Source organism: Nyctibius grandis, chromosome Z, assembly GCF_013368605.1.
Source record: "Nyctibius grandis isolate bNycGra1 chromosome Z, bNycGra1.pri, whole genome shotgun sequence".
Taxonomy (NCBI): Eukaryota; Metazoa; Chordata; class Aves; order Nyctibiiformes; family Nyctibiidae; genus Nyctibius; species Nyctibius grandis.
The window spans coordinates 18664702-18688780 of NC_090695.1; the positions used below are offsets into that span (position 1 = coordinate 18664702).

Consider the following 24079-nt stretch of genomic DNA (forward strand, 5'->3'; position numbering starts at 1 on the left):
ATGGGTGAAGATCAGGGGGAAGGTCGGCAGGGCGGACATTACGGTGGGAGTCTGTTATAGACCACCCAACCAGGATGAGCAGGCGGATGAGGCGTTTTACAAGCGGCTGTCAGAAGCCGCCCGGTCGCCGGCCCTTGTACTCGTGGGCGACTTCAACTTGCCGGATGTCTGCTGGAAATACAACATGGCAGGGAGGAAGCAATCTAGGAGGTTCCTAGAATGTGTGGAGGACAACTTCCTCATGCAAGTGGTAAATGAGCGCACTAGAGGAGGGGCCCTGCTTGACCTGTTGTTTGTGAACAGGGAGGGACTAGTGGGAGATGTGAGGGTTGGTGGTCGTCTTGGAAATAGTGACCATGAAATGCTAGAGTTTTCGATAGTGGGGGAAGTAAGGAGGGGCAAGAGTAGAACTTCTGCCTTAGATTTCTGGCGGGCTGACTTTAGCCTGTTTAAGAGGCTGGTGGACCGAGTCCCTTGGGAATCGGTCCTGGAGGGCAAAGGAGTCCAGGAAGGCTGGACATGCTTCAAAAGGGAATTGTTAAATATTCAGGAGCAGGCTGTCCCAGTCTGTAGGAAAGCAAGCCGTCGGGGAAAAAGACCGGCCTGGTTAAACAGGGAACTTAGACTAGAACTTAAGGAAAAAAAGAGAGCCTACTTGCTCTGGAAGAAGGGTCAGGTAACTTGGGAGGTCTATAGGGACGTGGCCAGGTCGTGTAGGGAGAAGATTAGAAGGGCCAAAGCTCAATTAGAGCTTGATTTGGCTGCTACAGTCAAAGACAACAAAAAAAGCTTTTACAAATAACATCAACAGCAAAAGGAGGGTCAAGGAGAGCCTCCACCACTTGCTGAATGAGGAGGGTAGTGTAGTGTCAGGAGATGAGGAAAAGGCAGAGGTGCTCAATGCCTTCTTTGCCTCGGTCTTTAATGTCAAGATTGGTTGTCCTCAGGAGACTCGGCCCCCAGAGCCTGAAGTTAGGGACGGGGGGCTGTGTGAACCTCCCATGATCCAGGAGGAGACGGTTAGTGACCTGCTGTGCCAGTTGGACACCCACAAGGCTATGGGCCCAGATGGGATTCACCCTAGAGTAATGAAGGAACTGGCAGATGAACTTGCCAAACCACTCTCGATTATCTACCGGCAGTCCTGGTTAACTGGAGAAGTTCCAGCTGACTGGAAATTAGCAAATGTAACGCCCATCTACAAGAAGGGTCGGAAGGACGATCCAGGGAACTATAGGCCTGTCAGCCTGACCTCGGTGCCAGGCAAGGTGATGGAACAGATCATCCTGAGTGCCATTACACGGCACATGCAGGACAATCGGGGCATCGGGGCCAGCCAACATGGATTCATGAAAGGCAGGTCCTGCTCGACCAACCTGATCTCCTTCTATGACAAAGTGACCCGCTTAGTAGACGAGGGCAGGGCTGTGGATGTAGTCTATCTAGACTTCAGTAAGGCATTCGACACTGTCTCCCACAGCATCCTCCTGGACAAACTGGCTGCCTGGGGCTTGGATGGGTGGACTCTTAAATGGGTTAAAAACTGGCTGGATGGCTGAGCCCAGAGAGTGGTGGTGAATGGGGCAAAGTCCAGCTGGCGGCCGGTCACTAGCAGTGTTCCCCAGGGCTCAGTTCTGGGGCCGGTGCTGTTCAATATCTTTATAGATGATCTAGACATAGGGATTGAGTGCACCCTCAGCAAATTTGCAGATGACATCAAGTTGGGTGGGAGTGTCGATCTGCTGGAGAGTAGGAAGGCCCTACAGAGGGATCTGGACAGGTTAGATAGATGGGCCGAGACCAACGGCATGAGGTTCAACAAGAACAAGTGCCGGGTCTTACACTTCGGCCACAACAACCCCATGCAGCGCTACAGGCTGGGGGAAGAGTGGTTAGAAAGCGGCCCGGTGGAAAGAGACCTGGGGGTGCTGATCGACAGCCGGCTAAACATGAGCCAGCAGTGTGCCCAGGTGGCCAAGAAGGCCAATGGCATCCTGGCCTCTATTAGGAATAGTGTAGCCAGCTGGTCTAGGGAAGTGATCGTCCCTCTGTACTCGGCACTGGTGAGGCCGCATCTTGAGTACTGTGTCCAGTTCTGGGCCCCGCACTTCAAGAAAGATGTTGAGGTGTTGGAGCAAGTCCAGAGGAGGGCGACCAAGCTGGTGAAGGGTCTGGATGGTCTGACCTACGAGGAACGGCTGAGGGAGCTGGGGTTGTTTAGCCTGGAGAAGAGGAGGCTCCGAGGTGACCTTATTGCAGTCTACAACTACCTGAAGGGAGGTTGTAGTGAAGTGGGAGTCGGCCTCTTCTCCCGGGCAACTAGCGATAGGACAAGAGGACACAGCCTCAAGGTTCGCCAGGGGAGGTTCAGGTTGGACATCAGGAAGCATTTCTTTTCAGAAAGGATCATTAGACATTGTAAGGGGCTGCCCAGGGAGGTGGTGGAGTCACCATCTCTGGCTGTGTTTAAGAAAAGACTGGACATGGCACTTAGTGCCATGGTCTAGTTGACAGGGTGGTGTAAGGGCAACGGTTAGACTCGATGATCCCTGAGGTCTCTTCCAACCTGGTTGATTCTGTGATTCTGTGTGACTTAAACATTCAGTGATAAATTTTGGGCCTAATCTTTTGTTACCAAGAGAGTTTCAGAAAGCAGTGAAGTAGTGTTCAGATCTGTGGTGTTTACCTCAATATGCTCACTTCTGGTAGCTGGGAGTACAACAACTGTTTTATCTGCGTTAATGAACGGCAGTTGATCCGTTGTGTGGTGTGTACATAAGAGAAGGCTTGCTAGCAGACAAATGGGTTCTTCATGTCTGTCAGTATAATGAAAGCAGTTTCTTGTAAATGCTGGTGTGGGTGCATATTGCTGACTTTCATCGTATGCAAATACTTTAAATGTTTTTGGGTTTTTTTTTTAATTTAAAAGTAGTCCTATGCTTTTGAAAGGCAGAAGTGTTCTTCTGAAGTACGTTGCTAATCAATGTTACCTATTTGCCTTAGTGGCTCCTCAGTTTTAGTAAAGGCATCTCGTGTCTGATGTGGAGCTGGAAGGATGTATCGAGTAAGTTTCTAAAGAAGTCTCTTCAGTATTTTTATTAATAACTTCAGTCATGAAATAGAGTGTATGATTATTAAATTTGTAGATAGTACGAGTCTGAACAGAGGTCACAAGTGCTTTGAGGGACACAGAATGCAGAAACGTCTCTGACTGCTGGGGATAGCTTAGGTAATGGACCTGAATAGCAGGAAGAAACGCTTAGGTCAGACCTGGTACAAGGAACCTTTCTAATGAAGGAACGTGTTGCAGAATAATGTGGTAGTCTCAGTTGTTGGTCTAACTTAAGAGGGAAAGCAATCAAGGAGAAACTGGTGTTTGGCAACCCAGCTGATCATGAAGGGTTTAAGCATAGTAAATCCTGCCTGTGGCAGCACAGTGGTGTTGCTGACATCCCACTCTCACTTTTTGTGATCTGTTTTCAATTTACTAAAAATAATCTTCCTCAGAGTGAAGAATACCCTAGAGCTATCAAATATTTGCCAGATCATCAAAACAAAGCTCATGCTTGTAATGAAAATGTTTTTATATTAAAATACATTCTAGGACAAACTTGTTGGCAATATCAGAAAGATAGCATCTGTAAGAGTATTTATGAAGCCTGATAAAACATGGAATTGGCAACTTAAAGCTGGGTAGACTATGTACTCTAAAATACAGTTTTTAAAAAAATATGTTAATATTTGTCCTTTCCGGATCTGCTGTTTGTTTCCCAATTTAATTATGGCTAGGGGGTGTGTGCCTATTAGAAGTTAGTCAAGTTTAATAATGAAACTACTTGATTTTCCCATGTCTAATTGCCAGACCGATAATATGTACAGTCAGATGAGAGGAAGTGTTTTCTTGACTTTGGTGGTGTGGAGGTCTGTATTCTCAATGGTTGCTTTTCTTGGTAGTCTTTAACTGTAAACCTGTGCAATTGGTCAGGTAGGGTTCTAAAAATACATCTGTGCTTTTGTTACTGCTGTTCTTTTCTCAAAACTAGCTGGACGAATTAGGCCTAAAAGAGTTATTACTTTATGGGCTTATTGAAATTTACAGATACTCTGCTGCTGACTTTGCAATCTGAGTATTGTGTAGTTTTGGCCCAGGCCTCTGTCTTTATCACTTTACTATACTGCTTTGTAGGAAAGAGATTGACTCATCTGTCAGAGCAGCACTATCAAAAACCTTTTTAGAGCTTTTAGTTGAAGAACTGAGAACATGAGGAAGACTTAAATCTGCTTCTAGGGTAATTTTTGCAGGAAGAAATACACACCCAGTATCAGTGAGCTGTGGACAAAGCTCTGTTGAAAACACCTTTCCAGTCCTCAGCTACTTGGCAATTACCAGATCTCACCTGAGCTCTTGATTTATGTGCAGAAGGTAGAAGGTGGGGATGTTAGTGAGTTAAAAATAAACTCTTTTCATGGCAGTTGGATAAACAGTAGTGTTAGGAAGCTTGACTAGTTTTCTAAAACCAGTAAGATGGATTTATTAAGAAATCACATTGTTAATGCCTTTGTTGTCCCATACCTTAATAGCTGATTCACCAATAACTTGGTAGTACTTCTTGGATCCTTTGTTATGTTCTTATTCGGTATAAACCTAATCTCTCCCTTTGTTTTCCTCGGTCTGAAGACGTTGTGCTGATCTTCCAGTATTGATACCTGTCTTGATCCTTTCTAAAGATTTTGTGATTCTCCTGTTTGGAGATGAGAACTGTAGCTGAGGGAAGGAGAAAAAGAAATTTTTCTTGCTGCAGTCTTCTCATGTTTAATTTGCTGTTTCTTAATTTACCGTCTGTTGTATTAGTTCATTTGTAAACTTATAACCTTTTATGTTTCTATATCATTGCTGAACGTGATTAATTGGTAAAAGTGAACTTGTTTCCTCTTAGAAAGAGAAGCCATTTTTGTGGCAGTTCTGTGACTCTAGGACTTCCCTGATTTGTTTTTTACTTGTCTGACATAATTGGATTCTTTAGAAAATTTCTCTGGAATTTTTGTTGAAGTAAATTTAGAAGAGTGTTGTATGACTTCAATAGAGTAATGAATAACAAGTTATTTTGTGTGAGACATACCTTTAAACTTGTCTCTATTTAATGATAGTGGATTTTGTGCATCTTACATTACAGTTTAACTCTGATACCGGGGGTACCTGAAAACCTAAGTATGAACTCATGGCATAAGAAAGAACCAGCAGCTCAAATAAGTGTAGTGTAACACTTACAAATCTGTTAGACTTCGTTTTAGAAGATGGAGCGTTCTCGTCTGTCATTGGAAATCTGCAATAGCATGGTTCAGACCAGAGTACAACAATAATTATCGGTTAACAAGTTCAGATTCCACAGCTCTTACTAATACTTACATTACAGTAGCCTTAGATTAAAGTGAACTACATCTGTGCTCACTGACTAACAGATCTGCACTCTGTTGTGCAAAGATGTGGAATCCACGGTTATTTGGGTCTCCCTATGAAATGCATGTGGGCTTTTATTATGTTTTCAGTAGCTGAATTTCTAATGTGTGTATCTCATACTTAAAATATTTTCGAATCATTGACAATTTTGCAGTGTCTAGCTAGAGCATGACTCAGATACCCTTGTAATTCAGGCAGTGTTTCATCCATTTCTTTCCTTTCTGTGCTGTAGTTCAGCTTCGGGTAATATAGTTCACATTATCCTGCATTCTCTTGCTACTAAGAGATGTTTTCCTACCTGTGGGGAGAGCGTGGGGTAGAAAAAGTATTCTTGGGTTTTAATCTTAAGCCATTACTTTCTCTTGCCTATTTTCAAACTAGGGAATTGTACTGGATTTTGGTGCTGTTTCTGGACACGTAGACTCTGTTTCCATTGAATCTAGAGAGAATATAGAGTTTGTGGTGGCTCTGAGCATTTAGTTTTTTCATAAGGAACCTTAGTATGGCCTCTGATACTGACTTTTATGGACTAATTAAAAAAATCAGCTTCTTCTGGGAAGCTAGTGAAATAGCTCCTGAAATCCATTCTAGATAGTACCAGAAGGCATTTCAGCAAGCTAATTTTGCCACAGCTTTCTGGATCAGACCTTACCCAAGATGCTTCATCTCATTTGTAAGAGGAAATAAAGGAAGGAATATTACAGTTGTATTTTCATGATACCTGTGATATATTTGATTTGTGTGACACTTTGGTAATAAAAGCACAAATGTGATGCTATAAATGAGATGAGGATAGTTAGATTCTAAACCAGATCTGTGTGAGAAGGTAATACCAGAAAACAGAAGGGGAATAATGATCAAAACACCACAAGTATAATCCTCTTGTAACATAAGCATCTGAAAAGTACTTTTTTCTTGTTTTACCAATTACAGGGGCTTGCCATGAGGTGCTGAAGCCTTGTTTCATTGATTCAGAGAGACTGGACCTAAATGGCGCAGCATGACTTTGCTCCAGCCTGGCTTAATTTTCCTACTCCACCGTCGTCAACAAAGGTATGTTCTTTGTTGTTCTTTTGAACAGGCACTTTCGTTATTAGAGAAGTCCAAATGTCATAACCTCACTCATAGTAAAAATGCACATCTCTTTATGAATAAGGTGATAACAGATGATATCTAGCAAGTCTTGTTATCGTGATTTAAGTATTTGTACTGTGGTTGTCAAGCTCATACCTCCAGTAGAGTTTTTTGCCTGAGCAGATGAGTTCATGGAAAGAAGCATGTGCCTGGTGACATTATCAGAGCTGTTGTTGGATTAAGATTGCCTTCATCAGGACTTCAAAATGAATTATTGCATTTTGTGCTAGAAGTACCAAGACAGAGGCATGTGCTCGATGTTCTTGCTTCTGATTTTGCTCTGTGTCTTATAAATTTTACAGAAGTGTTATTCTGTCATCCAAGTGACTGAAAAAAATGCTTTTGAAATAGACCTTCTGAAGTGGCTCTTCAGTTGCTGGTGGGATGCTTGTTACTACTGGTGGAATGTGGCGCTTTCAAATAGATGTGCATCTTCGCTCTGGTTGTTTCATCTAGACTACTGTTATTCACTTAATACAATGGAACAGTCAGCTTGGAAACAGGAAATAGCAATCTCTGAATCGTTAGGGTTTGTAAATATTCTGGGAAGCCATGAGTATGTCTATCTAATAAAAGTCTATTTTTTTCTGGCCTATCCTTCTACTCTTCCTTAATTCGTGTGAATGCAGAAGCAGAGGCAGCACTGGATATTCAGACTCCTGTCATCTCTTCCCCTGTTTGTAGACCTGTCTTCTTTATTATAATCTTTTGAGTGTAATATCCATATCTGCAGCTATGAGAGTGGCATTGACTTACCTTAATGTATTTATCTAAGTTTCTTTTCGTCTTTCATGGCCATGGAAAATGTTTGGCTTTTATAAACTAACAGAAATAGGCTTTTGCTATTGTTAAATGCACAATTAGTTGTCAGTATTCGTTGTGTTTGCATTGCTTTGCTTATGTATGTCTACACACGCATACAAGCATGCGTTTTTTTAGACAGGTCATTGAATGTCCTTATTCATATTGCTCTATTTATCTTTCTTCTACACTGACCTAGCTAGCTTCTTTGTCTAGTATAGTTTGTCAGCAACTGTCAGTTTCTGTTCTGGGAACATCAGGCCTATCTGTTCCAGGGTGGTTCCTGTGATCTGTTTGTTTTCATTCTACTAGATTTCTGATATATTCAACTCTTTTGATCTGCTTTTTCCAATTTAATACATTTTTGACTGGAAAAGTAATCAGAGCTTAGTTTAATATGGTGTCACAACAACAAAACAGTCTTCACCACATATTTCAGGAACCTGCTGGAAGACCTTTACCAGCTTAAAGTGTCAATGTAGCAGGATAAAAGTAAGTTCCAGAACTACTCCAGTACCACTCAAATATATCTGAGGTATGGATTGTATTTGTCACCTCATTCCTGAATTGTGGGAACTTTTGCTGCAAGCATATGTGGATCCTGTTCTCTTCCATGATTCTTTGCCTCAAGGAGTTTAGATAGACTTTCTTTCATTTCTTCCAAAAACTCCATGCTTGTATGCTTTCTCCATTATAGTCTTTGTGCTTTGTTATTTGAAATGCAGCTTATTTCCTCACATTACCTTCTTCCTCAGTGATCAGCATTCTGTGATATACAGCACATTTGGATATTAAACACTTGCAAAGTCTTTTTGGTCCTACCTGGTGTGTAGTAATTCTTATTTTACAGAGTAAGGCTTGTTCTGTCATTCCTCTACAACAGAGCTCCCAAATGTTGTGGCCCCCTGTCCCCTCCATTTCTTAGAACAGGTTTTTATTTCTGCTTCCCATTTATCAACAAAGCAGCTGAAGAGAAGAGCAGAGGGGGATGGAGATGAAGAGGAGGGACGGGGTGAGGAAGGCAAGGTGTCTCGTGTTTCATGCAGAATGGAACTGGGGTGAGGCTATGGTATCAACAACATTTAGACTTGAGAAAGAGAAACTGAACTCTGCCCAGTCAGTTTTTATTTCCCTGAAGAGGCACTTCTAGGAATTGTGTCTTTTGGAGCTTGGTTTCCTTCCTTGATGCTGGGTTGCCGAGGCTTTTCCTTACATAGGTAAAGGCTAACGTTAGAAAAACCTGATGCCAGGAAGCTGGGACTGTGAATGAGTTTTCTTAATGTGACTGGTATAGATACAGCTTGACTGAAATCCATCTCACCTATTGCTGATGATTTCCTCTTAAGGATAAGCTTTTATATTTTCTCTGTGTCACTTACATAGCAAAGTCCACCTAAATAGGTGGGTATCCATTGCTCAGTATCACAGAATCACAGAATCAAAGAATGTTAGGGATTGGAAGGGACCTCGAAAGATCATTTAGTCCAATCCCCCTGCCGGAGCAGGATTACCTAGGCCATATCACACAGGAACGCGTCCAGGCAGGTTTTGAATGTCTCCAGAGAAGGAGACTCCACAACCTCTCTGGGCAGCCTGTTCCAGTGTTAGGTCACCCTCACCGTGAAGAAGTTTTTCCTCATATTTATGCGGAACCTCCTGTGTTCCAGCTTGCACCCATTGCCCCTTGTCCTGTCAAGGGATGTCACTGAGAAGAGCCTGGCTCCATCCTCATGACACTTGCCCTTTACATATTTATAAACATTAATGAGTATCTTTCGTTAAGGTCTGGAACGACTATATTTGCAGCAGTGCAGTATTGCAGTTGGGCAGATAGAAATGGGAAGTGTTGTGAATAGTGAAGCCATCTTGGGATATGTATGAAACTTTTCAGAAAAGCTTGCTGTAGAATGTGTATGGGGAGATTGCAGACAGACTGGTAAACTCTGCAGTCTTACTTTTCTGGAAGCTTACTTTTATTTCATGTTAAGCAATAAGACTTCTTATACTTCAAAAATCTGTGTTGCATTCTTTCTCGGCTGGCTGAACCTAGTCAGATAATTTCTTAACTTCCAGAAATCACCAATAGATTTCCTGTTGATTATAAAGTTTACTGTCATCTCTGCGACAAGGGGCTTCGTAGACTGATACCTCCATCATGTGGGGAAAATGCAAACTGCGTGATCTTTGCACACAATTTAAAGACTTCAGGTTCATAATATCATGTACGATGCAAAACACTATACTTAAAATGCTGTCAGTTATACTTCGTGAAAATGTGATTGTTCTTCAAAGTTCATACAAAAAAATGAAAGTTAAACTCCAAAAGCAATATTAGAAGATTGTCGTATGTAAATGAACACATGAAACTGTGTTCTAAAATTTCAACTATGATCAACGGATCTGGAGCTTTTTGAAATTTTTGGCAGTTTATTCAAAATTTGCTTATAGAGATTTATTTTTTTTACTTAAGTATTGAGATTCATTATGATAATTTTTTGAACTACTTAGATATTTTAATAGTCTCTTGTGGTTTTCTGTTTTTTCTCTCTCTCCAAGTTTGTCAAGGAAGTAATTCACTTCCCAGGTCTCAAATTGAGAGGGCAATCACTTTCCATTTGACCTCTGTACTGTTTGGAAATACATGCTTTGTATGTTAAACATATCTGTGGCTTACTTGAGTTTGAATTTTAAGCAGTGAATTTTAACAGCCCCTTGAGCACTGCTGGACCATTGTCAGTAGAACTTGGGTATAATTTTTATGTGTGTTTGTCTCGGGCAGGGGAGGTGAGAAGAAGGAAATAATTTTCTTCATCATGTTTTCCAAAGTAGTTAAACTTATTACTGTGATTTCCTTTTTTTCCCTTACTCACTTTGTTCAGTGGAGTACTTTAAATATTAACATAGCTTGATTAGATGTTAGTGGGTAATAACTGTTGAAATAAACTTGGGGCTTCCATTTTCAGACGTACACCATTACCACTGTACTTTTTTTCCTGAATGTTACTCAGTCTGGAGAGGGAGTGAGCTTCAGGCAGTAAAGTTGATAGTGTGGGTGCAGTAAAGTTGGTACTACCTGGAATCATTAAGCTTAGTTTGCTGACTCAGTACATTTCCACACAGCTGTGCGTTTATACATGCGTAGCTCTTACGGCCCTGGGACGTGTTGGATCTCTTGTACATGTGCAATACAATGGACATATGCGCAGAGTAAGTCCGCTGGGAGGGGAGGGGGCTTTGCTTCATCCGCAACAACGGCTGGCTGTGTGGCAGGGAGGTGCTGGGTAACACAGCCCTCTGCTGTCGCTCACTGGGAGTTGTGTGGTGTGAACAACAGTAAGGCTGAGCATAACTTTTGCAGAATGAAAATTTATTCTTGAATTTTTAAGATGTAACTGCAAAATAAATGTTGTAGTGTTAAAATAGTAAAGTCAGAAGTAATAGGGAAAACAACTGCTGTAAGATGTGATTTTTTTTGGTTTAATCCCCTTAGGTATGAGTTCTAGTCAGGATGTATTTTGATTTGAGTGCTGTTATCAGTATAAGGTTTTAGTTTATAAAGTACTTCTTACTGACATATTAAAGATTTATTTCTTTAAAATTTCTACAGTGCCTTCGTATAAGCTTAAATTTGAAGTATATTTTTGAATCGGTACACTTTTGACTCTAGATTTTTATTTGTATTTCATAGCTAGTTGCATTTGCCGTATTAAATTATAATGACAAGACTAATAAATTGGGCCTTTTTTGTGTACAGCTGCCTCTGGTGGAAGTGACTCCTTGCTTTCCATAGAATGTCCGTGTGTAGTCTCTGACTACCCAAATTAAGATCCCAGACTTCTTTTCTGCCTTCCACACGGTGATCTCTGTCCTTTCTTACCTTGTTTTAATTTTTCCTCTGCTGCAACGCATCACCTGTGCTCTGTTCTGCTGTCAAAACTAAATAGACACTTGGGTTTTTTACCTTGTGTCACAAGCATTGTTGTTAGCTCTGTTTCAGCGTCCTGGAGCAGACGATACAGCTTCCACTTTGCTAGCATGGGAGATGGTGACATAGCTCTGAACGTATGCATACTTGAGGACTGCTGCATTGTCTGTCATTCAGAGTCCTTTTGAAAATGAATTGTATATACCATGAGTAATGTCCAAGTTACAGTTCTGATAATTCAGTTTTGTTGTTAATCAGGTATCTCACGTCTACCACTTGTGCTCATTTACAGTCATCATTGAAATTTGAGAAACATTCTGAAAATTTTCCGTGGACAGAGAATCGTTATGAAGCAAATCGCAGAAGACACAACTCTTCAGATGGGTTTGATCCAAACATTGGACGGCCTAATGGAGGTATAATTTAACTTTAATGGAACATTTTGAATACGTTTACATTATTGCTTTGTAGCCCTGTAGCTAGGAAAAAAGTCTGATAATAGCTGTCCTATGCTAAATTCTTACTCTGTAGTAAAATAGAGATAATGGAAAGACAGATCTTCTGGGAGAGAATGTGATGACTAAAGGTTGGTTTTATAGTGTGATTCCATGTGTATTTCTCTCTTAAGAAGAGTGTTGAGTTAATATTCTAGCCAACAACATATAAGTGAGCAGCCAGAAAAGAAGGCTGACTTGTCTTAATGTTAGGCTGCTATCCTCTTTCTCTGGCACTGTTTTGTAAGATTCTTCCCCGCTGCTTACATGAATGCAAACTTAAGTTTACTAGGTTATCACGTCCCAGAGTATAGAGCTGCTGACTTAACTTCTCTAACAATTTTGCAAAAGTAGAATATTCTTTTAAAATTGTTTGTGGTTACATTTCTTTAAAATTTAAAAATCTAAGGGCATTTTGGGAGAAAAGAGAAGAATGGCTGGCATTCACAAGGCAGAAATGGTACAGAAAATACAAACCATCGTGGGGGATACCATGGTGGAGGTTCCCGTGGTCGTACCAGCACTTTCCACTGTGGAAAAGCCCAAGGACTGCGTGAAAACAATGTACCTGATAATGAAACCGGGAAGAAGGAAGACAAAGAAGTTCCCAAACAGTTTGAGGCTGAGGATTTTGTAAGTTAATTATAATAAACAAGGTTTCATTGTTTGCGCAAGTGCCATTTTGTCCATTACAAGCTACCTCATGAGATTTCACCAGTTTCAAATCATCATATAAGGGACCACCCTTACCATAGGTAAGAGGGGGTTAGTCATTTGTCCACTAACTTTCTTCTCCTTTTATATGCAGTTTTTGTTGTTATATGTTTACTACTGTCACTTAAGTGTTTAAGTGAAACTACAAGTGGGTTCCAGTTTACTGTGGTATGTGTATGTATTAAATTCTACACAGTTAACTTTACTGGAAATCTGAAGTACTAATGAAGTGATCTTTCTGCCAATGGCCCTTTGAGATCCTGTGCTTCAGCCTAGAGTTGTAGGATGTAAGAGGAGGGGTGAGCTTCCTCTTTAAAGAATGATATATAGCTATTTTTTGCTTTCTCTGGCCAGTTCATTTAATGGTATTGACTGCTGCCTGAGATGTTTTGTTGGAGAAGAGAAACAAGTGAGCATTGACCTATTTGGGTCGCAGGGGGAAGTGTCTAGTCTGTCTCCATTTAAAAATCTGTGACAGCAGAGGTCATACTGCCAATATTATTGTGACTCTTATTTCATTGTTCCCAGAATTCAAGACTTATTTTTTTTTAATAATGATAAAACTTTTTTTCAGCCATCTTTGAACCCTGAATATGAGAGGGAAGCAAACCAGAATAAATCTTTAGCTGCAGGTGTGTGGGGTGAGTATTTTTGATGTTTTTAAATGTAAAAATGTAGCGGAGATCTGAAGTTGTTCTATTTGAAACATAGGATTTTGTTTAGAATTATAAAGGTATAGATTGAAATTGAGTAAATTTCAATATTATTTCACTCTAAGTATCTTTTTGTTAAAGAGGTAACACTTGTATTTGAATATCAGTCTGTTGGTCCGTAGATGCAGCCACAACTAGGATTCTTTCCCAGAACAAGTATACATCTTTTTTTGTAAAGATGTCAAGAATTTATCTTCACCTTTATTTTCAAGAGGAAATGCAACAAAGTTTGGTCACCTAAACTAGTGATGTGATTGCTAGCTGAAGACTTCATAAAAGAATGCTTCTGACTGATCAGAGCTGTTGGAAGCATTTGGAGAGGAACCTGGGAGGGCTAGGAAGAACAGGTTAGCTTGCAGAGGTTTAAGATCTCTTCCTGGAAGCGAATGTCTTGAAATGTTGGTTGTGTTTACGAATTACTTATAACAAATCCAATCCTGAGAGTGAGCCTTGAACTGAACTGTAATCTGGGATTGTTTTCTCATCTCTTCCTGATTAAATTTGGCTACCACTTTACAGTTCTGTGGGCTTTATGTAGTCAGTTGTTCACCCTTCAGAAGGTGGCAGCTTTAGACTGCACAGGTTTTAAAGTAATAAATATACTCAAGATAAGAACCTTTCTCTTTATGAAGAAATAACTTTAATTACATAAAAGCTACTACTTAAACTGTTCCTAATACTGAGATCTGAAACTTGTTGCTCATTTTAAATGGTACTTTAATTTGCTGGTTCTTTTTCTCATACTTCCCCAGTATGTTTTGCATTCTTATGTAACACTAGATATAGGCCAACCCCTCAATATAAATATCTAATTGCTAAGAACTTTTGCAGGACCCTAAACACTAGGACTGCTTTCCATTTTGTGTGTTTAGTAGCTTGCATGTGAAAGTCAGGAAATACAGTTATCTTTCAATGAAAGAGTAACAATAACTAAATTCTTTCCTAATCAAGTTGGGAAGAATTACATAGCAGTTTTGAGTGTTTTACAACCTTTGCAGCACTCTGGCTGTGGCTGCTGCGTGATGTGGCTCAGTTTGATCTGAAGGAGGGCAAACTTTCCAGGCTTTTTGGGTATCACTCTTCAGAAGCAAAGGAAGGACAGTTCCATTAGCTACATAAAATCATAGAGTGGTTTGGTTTGGAAGGGGCCTTTAAAGATCATATAGTCCAACCTGTAAGCTACAGTGCAGTGGCTTGTTACAGCTTACAGCTTGGTATCTTTATTACAGCTCTGCTATTGTAAACTTTGTTTTGTAATTGAAAAACTGAAATTAAGGCTACTGTTCCCTTTTAAAGGAAACAATATTCAGGACAGAAAGAAAGTTACCATCTGCTTCTAATGGCGATTAAAAATGTATGCTTCTGTTAGATTCCATATCATAGTATCATAGAATAGTTTGGGTTGGAGGACTAGGACCTTCAAAGGTCATCTAGTCCAACCCCCCCTGCACTGAGCAGGGACAACTTCGACTAGATCAGGTTGCTCAGAGCCCCATCTAGCCTGACCTTGAATGTTTCCAGGGATGAGGCATCAACCACCTCTCTGGGCAACCTGTTCCACTGTTTCACCACCCTCACTGTAAAAAATTTCTTCTTTAAATCAAGTCTGAATCTACCCTCTTGTAGTTTAAAGCCATTACCCTTTGTCCTGTCGCTACAGGCCCTACTAAAAAGTCTGTCCCTATCTTTCTTATAGGCCCCCTTTAAGTACTGAAAGGCTGCAATAAGGTCTCCCCAGAGCCTTCTCTTCTCTAGGCTGAACAACCCCAGCTCTCTCAGCCTGTCCTCTTAGGAGAGGTGTTCCAGCCCTCTGATTATTTTTGTGGCCCTCCTCTGGACCCATTCAAGCAGATCCATGTCTTTCCTGTGCTGAGGGCTCCAGAGCTGGACACAGTACTGCAGGTGGGGTCTCACCAGAGCAGAGTAGAGGGGCAGAATCACCTCCCTTGACCTGCTGGCCACACTTCTTTTGATGCAGCCCAGGATACAGTTGGCTTTCTGGGCTGCGAGTGCATATTGCCGGCTCATGTCCACATTTTCATCCACCAGTACCCCCAGGTCCTTCTCTGCAGGGCTGCTCTTAATTCCTTCTTCCCCCAGCCTGTATTGATACCAGGGGTTGCCCAACCTGCATGTAGGACCTTGCACTTGGTCTTGTTGAACCTGAGGAGGTTCACATGGGCCCATTTCTGAAGCCTGAATGGTCTCTGAATGGCATCCTTTCTCCTCAGGTGTGTCAACCACACCACTCAGCTTGGTGTTGTCAATTTTACCTTGTGTATATGTGATGGGAGCATGCGAGTATTATGAAAAGTCTTTTCATAAAGTTTAATGAGATCTAAGTATACCGTTATCACAAATGTTTTGTAACATCTGCCTACTAAACAAAGCTGAAGTCATTTATGCTTTAAGATAGGTTTTTTTAAATGTAGGATATGGTGACTCTGACCGTGAAGTAGAAAAGCATGTGCATTGGAACACATGTGCAAAAAAAATGAAGTATTTTTTTCACTTTTTGAAAATTTTAGAACTGTTTTCAAGAAGTGTTGTTTAAAACTGTTAAATGTGAGTTACTTAGTGTGGCAGCTGACTGTATGTCTCTTAATTAGTGCTCTCTTGAACGTGGAAATGTAACCTTTAATGTTCTGTTATGCCCATCTGAGGCATGGAGATAGAGAAACTGGTCATTGTCATGGTCTGGAGTAGTGCCCATCTCTTGTCGCGTGTTAATAGAGCCTCAGTGTGGAGCATTTAGCTCTAAACTGAGCTGTTAATAAATATATAGTAATTATTCTTTTAGTAACCTTAAAGGGAAATATGAAAACCATAATCTCTTTTGAAGATTAGGTAACTATGAACAACTAATAGTATTTGGATTTTAGATTTGCAAACAAGAACTGCGTAGCTGGCTTCTTTGAAGAATATCTTTACTTTCTGAAAGTAAAATTTCTGCATTGCCAAGTGAAATACTTTGCAAATGGTGGTTGTAGAAAATGGAACAGAACATGTGTTTATCCAAGTTTGTACAGTGTGTTATTTGTGGAACTAATACTGGACTAAGTTCCTGATTTATGCCTGTTTGCTCTGGACCATAGGGCTATCCAGTACCTTACGAACCAGAAACTTAAGACTGTATACTCATGCACATATGTTTATATATACACACTTCTCTTTTTTCCAGAGTACCCTTTGAATCCTAAATCTAGATCTCCGAGAATGCTGGTCATTAAAAAGGGCAGTACAAAAGAACTGCAGATATCTGGATTCCCAGTAGCAGGAAGTCTTCATTCACAGCCAGTAAAGAATGGAACTAGCACAAGTGTTTATAAAGGATTAGTCCCTAAACCTGTCACTCCACCTGCAAAGGTGAGTGTTGGATGAAAAACATGCTGAAAAAAATCATGCTGTAATTCTGAATCTGCTTATTTCACCCCGGGAGTACTGTTCCCAGAGTATTATGTTTTCAACTCTTGCTAAATGCAGCGCACCCCAAAAGTGAATGGAAACAACTTTTTCTTATTTTTCTTTTTAAACTATACTGTAATTGGATCTCTCTTTGTTTCTCATTTACTTTTTTTGAGAAGTGCAAGAGCTGTCTGAGTGAGAGTGAAAAGGATGTTTTTAACTTACAGAATAGCAGTACCTTTTGTATATATGATTATAACAGAAAAATAGATACCTAGTGGGGAGAGATAGTTGACATAACGTACCTTCAGAATTTATCCCAATAATTGATAGAGATGATGCTGCAACCTATTAGTGTCATTCTGATCCCTTTCCAAATGCAACTGTCCATGTTCATCTCTTGATTTTTGTTTCAGGAATTTTTCTGTGCTCCTGAGAGCATATGATGGAGTAGTTCTTAACTCTCTAATGTTCTACATTAGAAAAACAATACTTGCAGCTGTTGAAGGCTCGTATTTTGATTCTTAATACCTCAAATATGACGGTCTTAATTGTTTTGAAATTTTACTCTTTATATAAAAAGTATAAACAGTATTTGTGAGTGGATTAATTGCTCATAGTGTCTCTTCCACAAGAGAAAAGGTGTTTGCACTAATTATGGTTGTAGCTATGATTTGCTTTTGCTTAATCATTTTTCTGAAGATTTCTGAAAATAATCACATTATAGTTAATGACTCTTTAATTTCTGTTTAAATTTTTGTTTAGCCTACGCAGTGGAAAAGCCAAGCAAAAGAAAATAAACTTGGGAATCCATTTCCTCATGAATCTGCATATGGTGTTGGCAATTTCAGTCCTTTCAACTCAACTGCCAGGGCATTTACTGTATCACAAAATTCAGTGAAAGAGGTAAAGGAACGTGTGTAGTTTTTTATCAAATCTATAAAACGTTTAATTTGGTTAGATAAGGGCATCGGTACATTTTAAGCAGAATTGTATTAAATAAGTTTTTTTGGAAGTTAATGTGGGAGAAATATGGAAGGCATATCACTGGCCTTTAAGTACTGCACAATTTGCTTTGTAGGATTGATTTGGAGTAAAAAAATGGTGCATTAGGAAGTATAACCTGATAGGTTTAAACATCAAAACTGCTAATGGTATGGTACACTTCAGAAGGTCCACTCTTCATTAGCAGTGCTCCATAAACCTGCATCTCTGGGTTTACATGTAAGAACTGTATGTACTGAAATGACAAATTTCAGTAATTTCTGCTTTTGACTGTGGATGTATGTGAAACCTGAAACTACAGGTGCCAGGGAATCTTTTTGTCTTTCATTCAAAGTTTTCTAAATGAATAAACTTCTAATATTCTTTCTTTTTCTGACTTTCTACATTAGTGTAATAGGTCAAATTCTTCATCCCCTGTTGACAAAGTTGGTCAGCCTCGTTTAACGAAATTGACAAGAATGCGGACTGATAAGAAGAGTGAATTTTTGAAAGCATTGAAACGAGATAGAGTGGAAGAGGAACATGAAGACGAGAATCGTCCTGGGCAAGAGAAGGTAGTTTTGTTCATACCTATTGTAGATCCAGCAGTAGTACTTTTCAGACAGACCATAAACTACTTATTTTGCTGTAAACAGCTGTTAAGTCATGGTCTTGGATCTCTACATGAAGGAAAGGAATTACATGTTGATGAATTTAAAATTGTTCCAAGTACTACTTTTCCTCCAGTGCTTCTTAGTAGTTTATTTTTTTCTTTCTGCAGTGTCTCTTCATACATGTTAATAACTCAGGTACATCTCTGTCTTTAGCAACAATAAATAGACTAAATGAAGCTTAGTACACTAACCTAATCATAGAATCATTTAAGTTGGGAAAGACCCTTAAGATCATTGAGTCCACCCGTTAACCTAACACTGTCAAGTCCACCACTAAACCATGTCCCATATATACACCACATATACATGTCCTTTACATCCAGGTGTGGTGACTGAACCACTTCCCTGGGCAGCCTGTTCCAATCCTTGACAACCCTTTTGCTGAAGAAATTTTTCCTGATATCCAGCCTAAACCTCCCCTGGCGCAACTTCAGGCAGTTTCCTCTCATCCTATCGCTTGTTACTTGGGAAGAGAGACCAACACCTAGCTGGCCACAACCTCCTTTCATGTAGTCTTCTCCGAGCCTACTTATCTCCAGGCTAAACAACCCCAGTTCCCTCAGCCACTCCTCATAAGACTTGTGCTCTAGACCCTTCACCAGCTTTGTTGCCTTTCTCTGGACTCACTCCAGCACCTCAATGTCTTTTTTGTAGTGAGGGGCCCAAAACCGAACACAGTATTGGAGGTGCAGCCTCACCAGTGCCGAGTACAGGGGGACGATCATTTCCCTAGTCCTGCTGGCCACACTATTTCTGATACAAGCCAGGATGATGCTGGCCTTCTTGGCCACCTGGGCACACTGCTGGCTCATATTCAGCCGGCTGTTGACCAGCACCCCCAGGTCCTTTTCTTCCAGGCAGCTTTCCAGCCACTCTTCCCCAAGCCTGTAAAATTGCATGGGATTATTTGTGCAGGACCCGACACTTGGCCTTGTTGAACCTCATACAATTGGCTTCAGCCCATTGATCCAGCCTGTCCAGATCCCTCTGCAGAGCTTTCCTACCCTCAAGCACATCAACACTCACACCCAACTTAGTGTTTTCTGTGAACTTACTGAGGGTGCACTCGATCCCCTCATCCAGATTATTGATAAAGATCTTAAAGAGAACTGGCCCCAGTACTGAGCCCTGGGGAACACCACTTGTGACCGGCCACCAACTGTGTTTAGCTCCATTCACCACAACTCTTTGTGCTTGGCCATCGAGCCAGTTTTTTACCCAGTGAAGTGTACAGGCGTACACTTAAGGCCATGAGCAGCCAGTTTCTCCAGGAGGATGCTGTGAGAAATGGTATCAAAGACTTTACTCAAGTCCAGGTAGACACATCCACAGCCTTTCCCTCATCCACTAAGCGGGTCACCTTGTCACAGGAGGAGATCAGATTAGTCAAGCAGGACTTGCCTTTCATAAACCCATGCTGACTGGGCCTGATCGCCTGGTTATCCTGTACGTGCCATTTGATGGCACTCAAGATGATCTTCTCCATAACCTTCCTCAGCACCAAGGTCAGACTGACAGGCGTGTAGTTTCTTGGATCGTCCTTCCAGCCATTCTTGTGGGTGAGTGTCACATTTGCTAATTTCCAGTCAACTGGGACCTCCTCAATTAGCCAGGACTGCTGATAAATGATGGAAAGTGGCCTGGTGAGCACTTATACCAGCTCCCTCAGTACCCTTGGGTGAATCCCATCCGGCCCCATAGACTTGTGGAGGGCAGTGTTTCATACCTTGGCGGTTAGTTATCCTACAAAAGAATTAATGGAAAAACTTGGTTCTGCTTCTCAAACCATTTCCTTTCTAATTACTGTGTTTAGATAGACAGAAGTTCTCTATTCTTGATCTAGTCATAGGAGCAATAGTCACAGAATCACAGAATGTTAGGGATTGGAAGGGATCTCAAAAGATCATCTAGTCCAATCCCCCTGCCGGAGCAGGATTACCTAGATCATATCACACAGGAACGTGTCCAGGCAGGTTTTGAATGTCTCCAGAGAAGGAGACTCCACAACCTCTCTGGGCAGCCTGTTCCAGTGTTCGGTCACCCTCACTGTAAAGAAGTTTTTCCTCATATTTATGCGGAACCTCCTGTGTTCCAGCTTGCACCTGTTGCCCCTTGTCCTGTCAACAGATAGTTCAATTTATGCATCGATAAAGAACCTGTTTTTACTTCCTAATTGAGAACTTGGAGACCTGTGCTGTCTGTATATAATATGTGTCAGGTTTCTTGCAATCTGAATTGGTTTATGCAGTGCTTGGCTGACACCAGAGAATATTTGTGTCAGTGCTGCCAGCCACCAACAAGCCATAAGCATAATTGTCATACACAGTCCAAGTGAAGATAGGTATTGTAGTATTCAGGATGAGGTGATTACAAGCCTGTTTGCTGTAAATGAGTGGTTTAAAGTGTTTCAACAAAACAAAAAAAAAAACACACCATAAATTACAAATCAGCCGGATAAATGAGTGGTTTTGAGGAAGTTCTATTTAGATTCAGAGATGTTAAAAAAGAAACAGTGCCAGTGTGCATTGCTCATAAAAGTAAAGTTGACTTTTCTGACCCTGTTCCTATTTCAGGCAAAATTAGATTTGCTGTAATGGGACGGTACAACTTAGCTCTATGTGTGAGTTAAGAAAGGTCTGCATCTTTCCATTAGGCATTCTGTGGCTGAGCACCTTGAGATGGGTGTGGGGGTAATGTTCATGTGTGTTTAAGAAATACACAAAGATTTTGATTTAAGATTAAAAAGATATTGGGAAACACTGTCTTGAGCTTCAGAATTCTGAAAATAGTACATGAACTTGGTGGGCGTTTCTCTTCTTAAATTGTCTGGAGTTCATATTATCTTTGTGATACATATGTCAAATGCATTGTCAAATGGAGCCTGAGAAGCTGTGGTGAGTGCATGTGCATAGGGGAAGTTGTTGTCTGAACTTAAAGAGTAGCATCCAGTCTTTCTGAACTTGTGGCAGATTAATTTGCAGGTTGAGGTATGGTGGCTGTGACCTGCCCCTTACACTAAGTAAACTTGAGAACTTGTGCTTTCAAACTTCTCCTGACACACATGGATGGCTCTGATATTTAATTAGGAGCATTTTTTTGTTAGTTCAACAGATAACCTGTTATTTCTGTAAGTATGAAAGGCAGCTTAAATAAGTTTGAATGTTAAGATATGTTTGAAACTTTGTAGAAAAAAGTGAGGCAGAGCATGGGTGTTACTTTCCACATTACTTGATCAGTGGCATAACTTAAGATTTCTGTAGTATCCAGGTATTGCAAACTCTGGAAGTATGAACAGAATTACCCCCAAAGTGTAGTATGGAGTATCTCCATTTAAACTTAAATTAAATGGAATCACTGAATTACAGCATTTGCAGACACTTACTTGTGAATGTAATTAACTTTCAAATTTTGTAATATATAATTATTTTTAACAGGATGATAAGTCCTTCAACTTGCTTAACAGCAACAGTCCTCATCATGAGCGAGATATAAACCGAAACTTTGAAAATGAAATTCCACAGGAGAATGGCAATGCTTCAATTACATCTCAGCGGATCATTCGATCTTCAGCTTTTCCTCAGGCAGATATTCTTTCAAGCTCACTTGAGGCAGAGCATAGGTATGTACTTTATATAACATAAAGAGTGTTCATTCATGGTAAGTGAGCACGTCATAAATTCTTACTAGTTCAGAAGTCAGAAACTGAAAACTGAGAACACATAAAATGTTTAATGAGTATTGTCAGAGTTTAACTTTTAGCCATGTACTAATTGAACGTGGAATACACATAGTTTCTACTAGACTTGTGTACTGACTTAAACTTGCTTACTAAAAAATTTGAGGTATTTCCTTATAAAGAAATAAAGCAAACTGCATAGTGACTTCATCCCTCTGATTTTGGTCTGCATGTCTAGGAGGAACAATGCATGTAGTTGCTATTTGTATTAATAATACTTTAAATGCTGCATCTTATGTAAAACTCCGGTGAGTTTTTCCTCATTGTTAAAGTAATTAATTGTTCTGTAGCTGACTAATTGACACTGTCAGTGATATCACAAGACCATGCACTGGAAAGGGAGAAGGTAACTTCAAAAATAGTTTGAAACAATTCTAGTTATCTCATAAAAGTAACCACAGAAGCAACTGGTAGAGATGAGAATGATGCAGCTGGGAAAACACAACTCAGTCTGGAGATGGGCTTGTCATGAGCTCTGTCAGATTCTTACTCTTTCTGGCAACTACAGAATTGCAGTGATTGATTAGATAGATTTTTTTTTTTTTTTTTTTTTTTTTTTTTTTTAGTGAGAGATTATAGATATATGTTGGACTAGAGAACTTCCCCTTTTGTACTACCTGCAGAGGAAACTTTCATGACCTCTTATCCCTCATGAGTATGAAAAGTGAAATGCACCCTGCTCTGTTCCTTTTTTTCCCACCATTGGCTATGGAGACAGAAATCTTTGGCCACTAGAGGCTGCTGATTACAACTTTTTGACTAGAAGATAGGAGGCAAACCTAACTCTCATTTTTCAGTTCAAATGACTTTAGCCTTCATAGGGTTTCTGGGCAAGTGTTGTTCCTTTGTGGTATCCTGGAGAGGCTGTCTCCATATTGTCCCAGCCCTTTGGCTGTGACCTCTGCATGCATGTAGACAGATGCGATGGTAAGCCTTTTTGTGGTAAATTGGACTTGAAGTGAACAGCTTATCTTACAAGATACTTGTGCATACCTAGTTAACAATATTGGCACATCTTGTACAAAACATATCTTGGGCTTCCCTTCTGCTGGGGAAGTTTCCAACATGCAGCCATCCTGTTGGTGTCAAGTTTGCTAATGTGAAGTTTAATTTTTTGTGTAGTTCACACTTTTAACCGTTCTAGAAGCCTAGTGTCACTTTAAAGGAACAATGGTCCTGTTAACTTTAGACAACGTTGCTTAAAAGTTGATTAGCCATAGCCCTAAATTTTATTTACATTAACAGGAACTTTATAACTATTCACTTTATTGTACATAATAGTGTTAACAGCTTGCTTGCAGTAAAACTTTCTAACTCAAATTACTGTTGCCAAAAATACAACTATTATTTAACTGCATTTGGTATTGCGAGTCTTTTTCTGTATGTCTATACAAATGTATGTAATTCTCTTAAAAGAGAGTTTTGGATGACTTGTATATTATTTCTGCTGCTTCCTGATGATTTAATTGTTCCTAGCTATAACACTGTCCAATTTGGTCCAAATACTACAGAGGATATAATTTCCATTTCTGTTATTGTCCTGTTAACCTTTTTTTTTTTTTTTAAACAGAGTAGTGCTGTTCTCCCCTTCTCCTTCTACAATTCCAGGCTTTTATTATGGTTTTAACAACAGCCATTGGTGTCATTGGTCGCCTCCAAGTTTGCCTGCATATTGTATTGGGAGCTAGAGTTCTTTGTGGGGAGGGTTATGTTGAAGGGTGTTTTTTTTCCTGACAGCTGGCTAAATGAAGTACCTGGCACATGACATCAACTGTGAGTGCATCTTCCCTGTTTTAGTATATTCACCATTCTTCAGCTCCAAGCGTCAGTTTCGTGTGTCAGTTCCTTGTGTCAGTTCTGGCATATACTTTAGAAACCTCTTTATTTTTTGTGAAATAGCTTTAACCTCCTTTAACATTTAAGGTCAACAGGCGCATGGTTTGCCTGGAGAAGGTGCTGATCCTTTTGGCAAAAACTTTGCAGCAAGGCAACATACTGCCTTCATTGTTAAATGTCACGGTGTCTTCACCCTCAGATAACC

The 24079-nt window shown here is 40.3% G+C and overlaps 1 protein-coding gene across 3 annotated transcripts in view; it reads left to right on the top strand.

Moving 5' to 3' along the window:
• Positions 1-24079, top strand: part of GPBP1 (GC-rich promoter binding protein 1) — a 42071-nt gene that overhangs the window by 15527 nt on the left and 2465 nt on the right. For all 3 annotated transcript variants that reach the window (XM_068423389.1, XM_068423392.1, XM_068423390.1), the window contains exons 4-11: positions 6392-6511; positions 11611-11734; positions 12222-12445; positions 13101-13167; positions 16421-16605; positions 17410-17550; positions 18039-18203; positions 21737-21921. In XM_068423389.1, coding sequence (XP_068279490.1) covers positions 6449-6511; positions 11611-11734; positions 12222-12445; positions 13101-13167; positions 16421-16605; positions 17410-17550; positions 18039-18203; positions 21737-21921 — 1154 coding nt within the window. In that variant the 5' untranslated portion in view covers positions 6392-6448. The remainder of the gene's footprint in view (positions 1-6391; positions 6512-11610; positions 11735-12221; positions 12446-13100; positions 13168-16420; positions 16606-17409; positions 17551-18038; positions 18204-21736; positions 21922-24079) is intronic.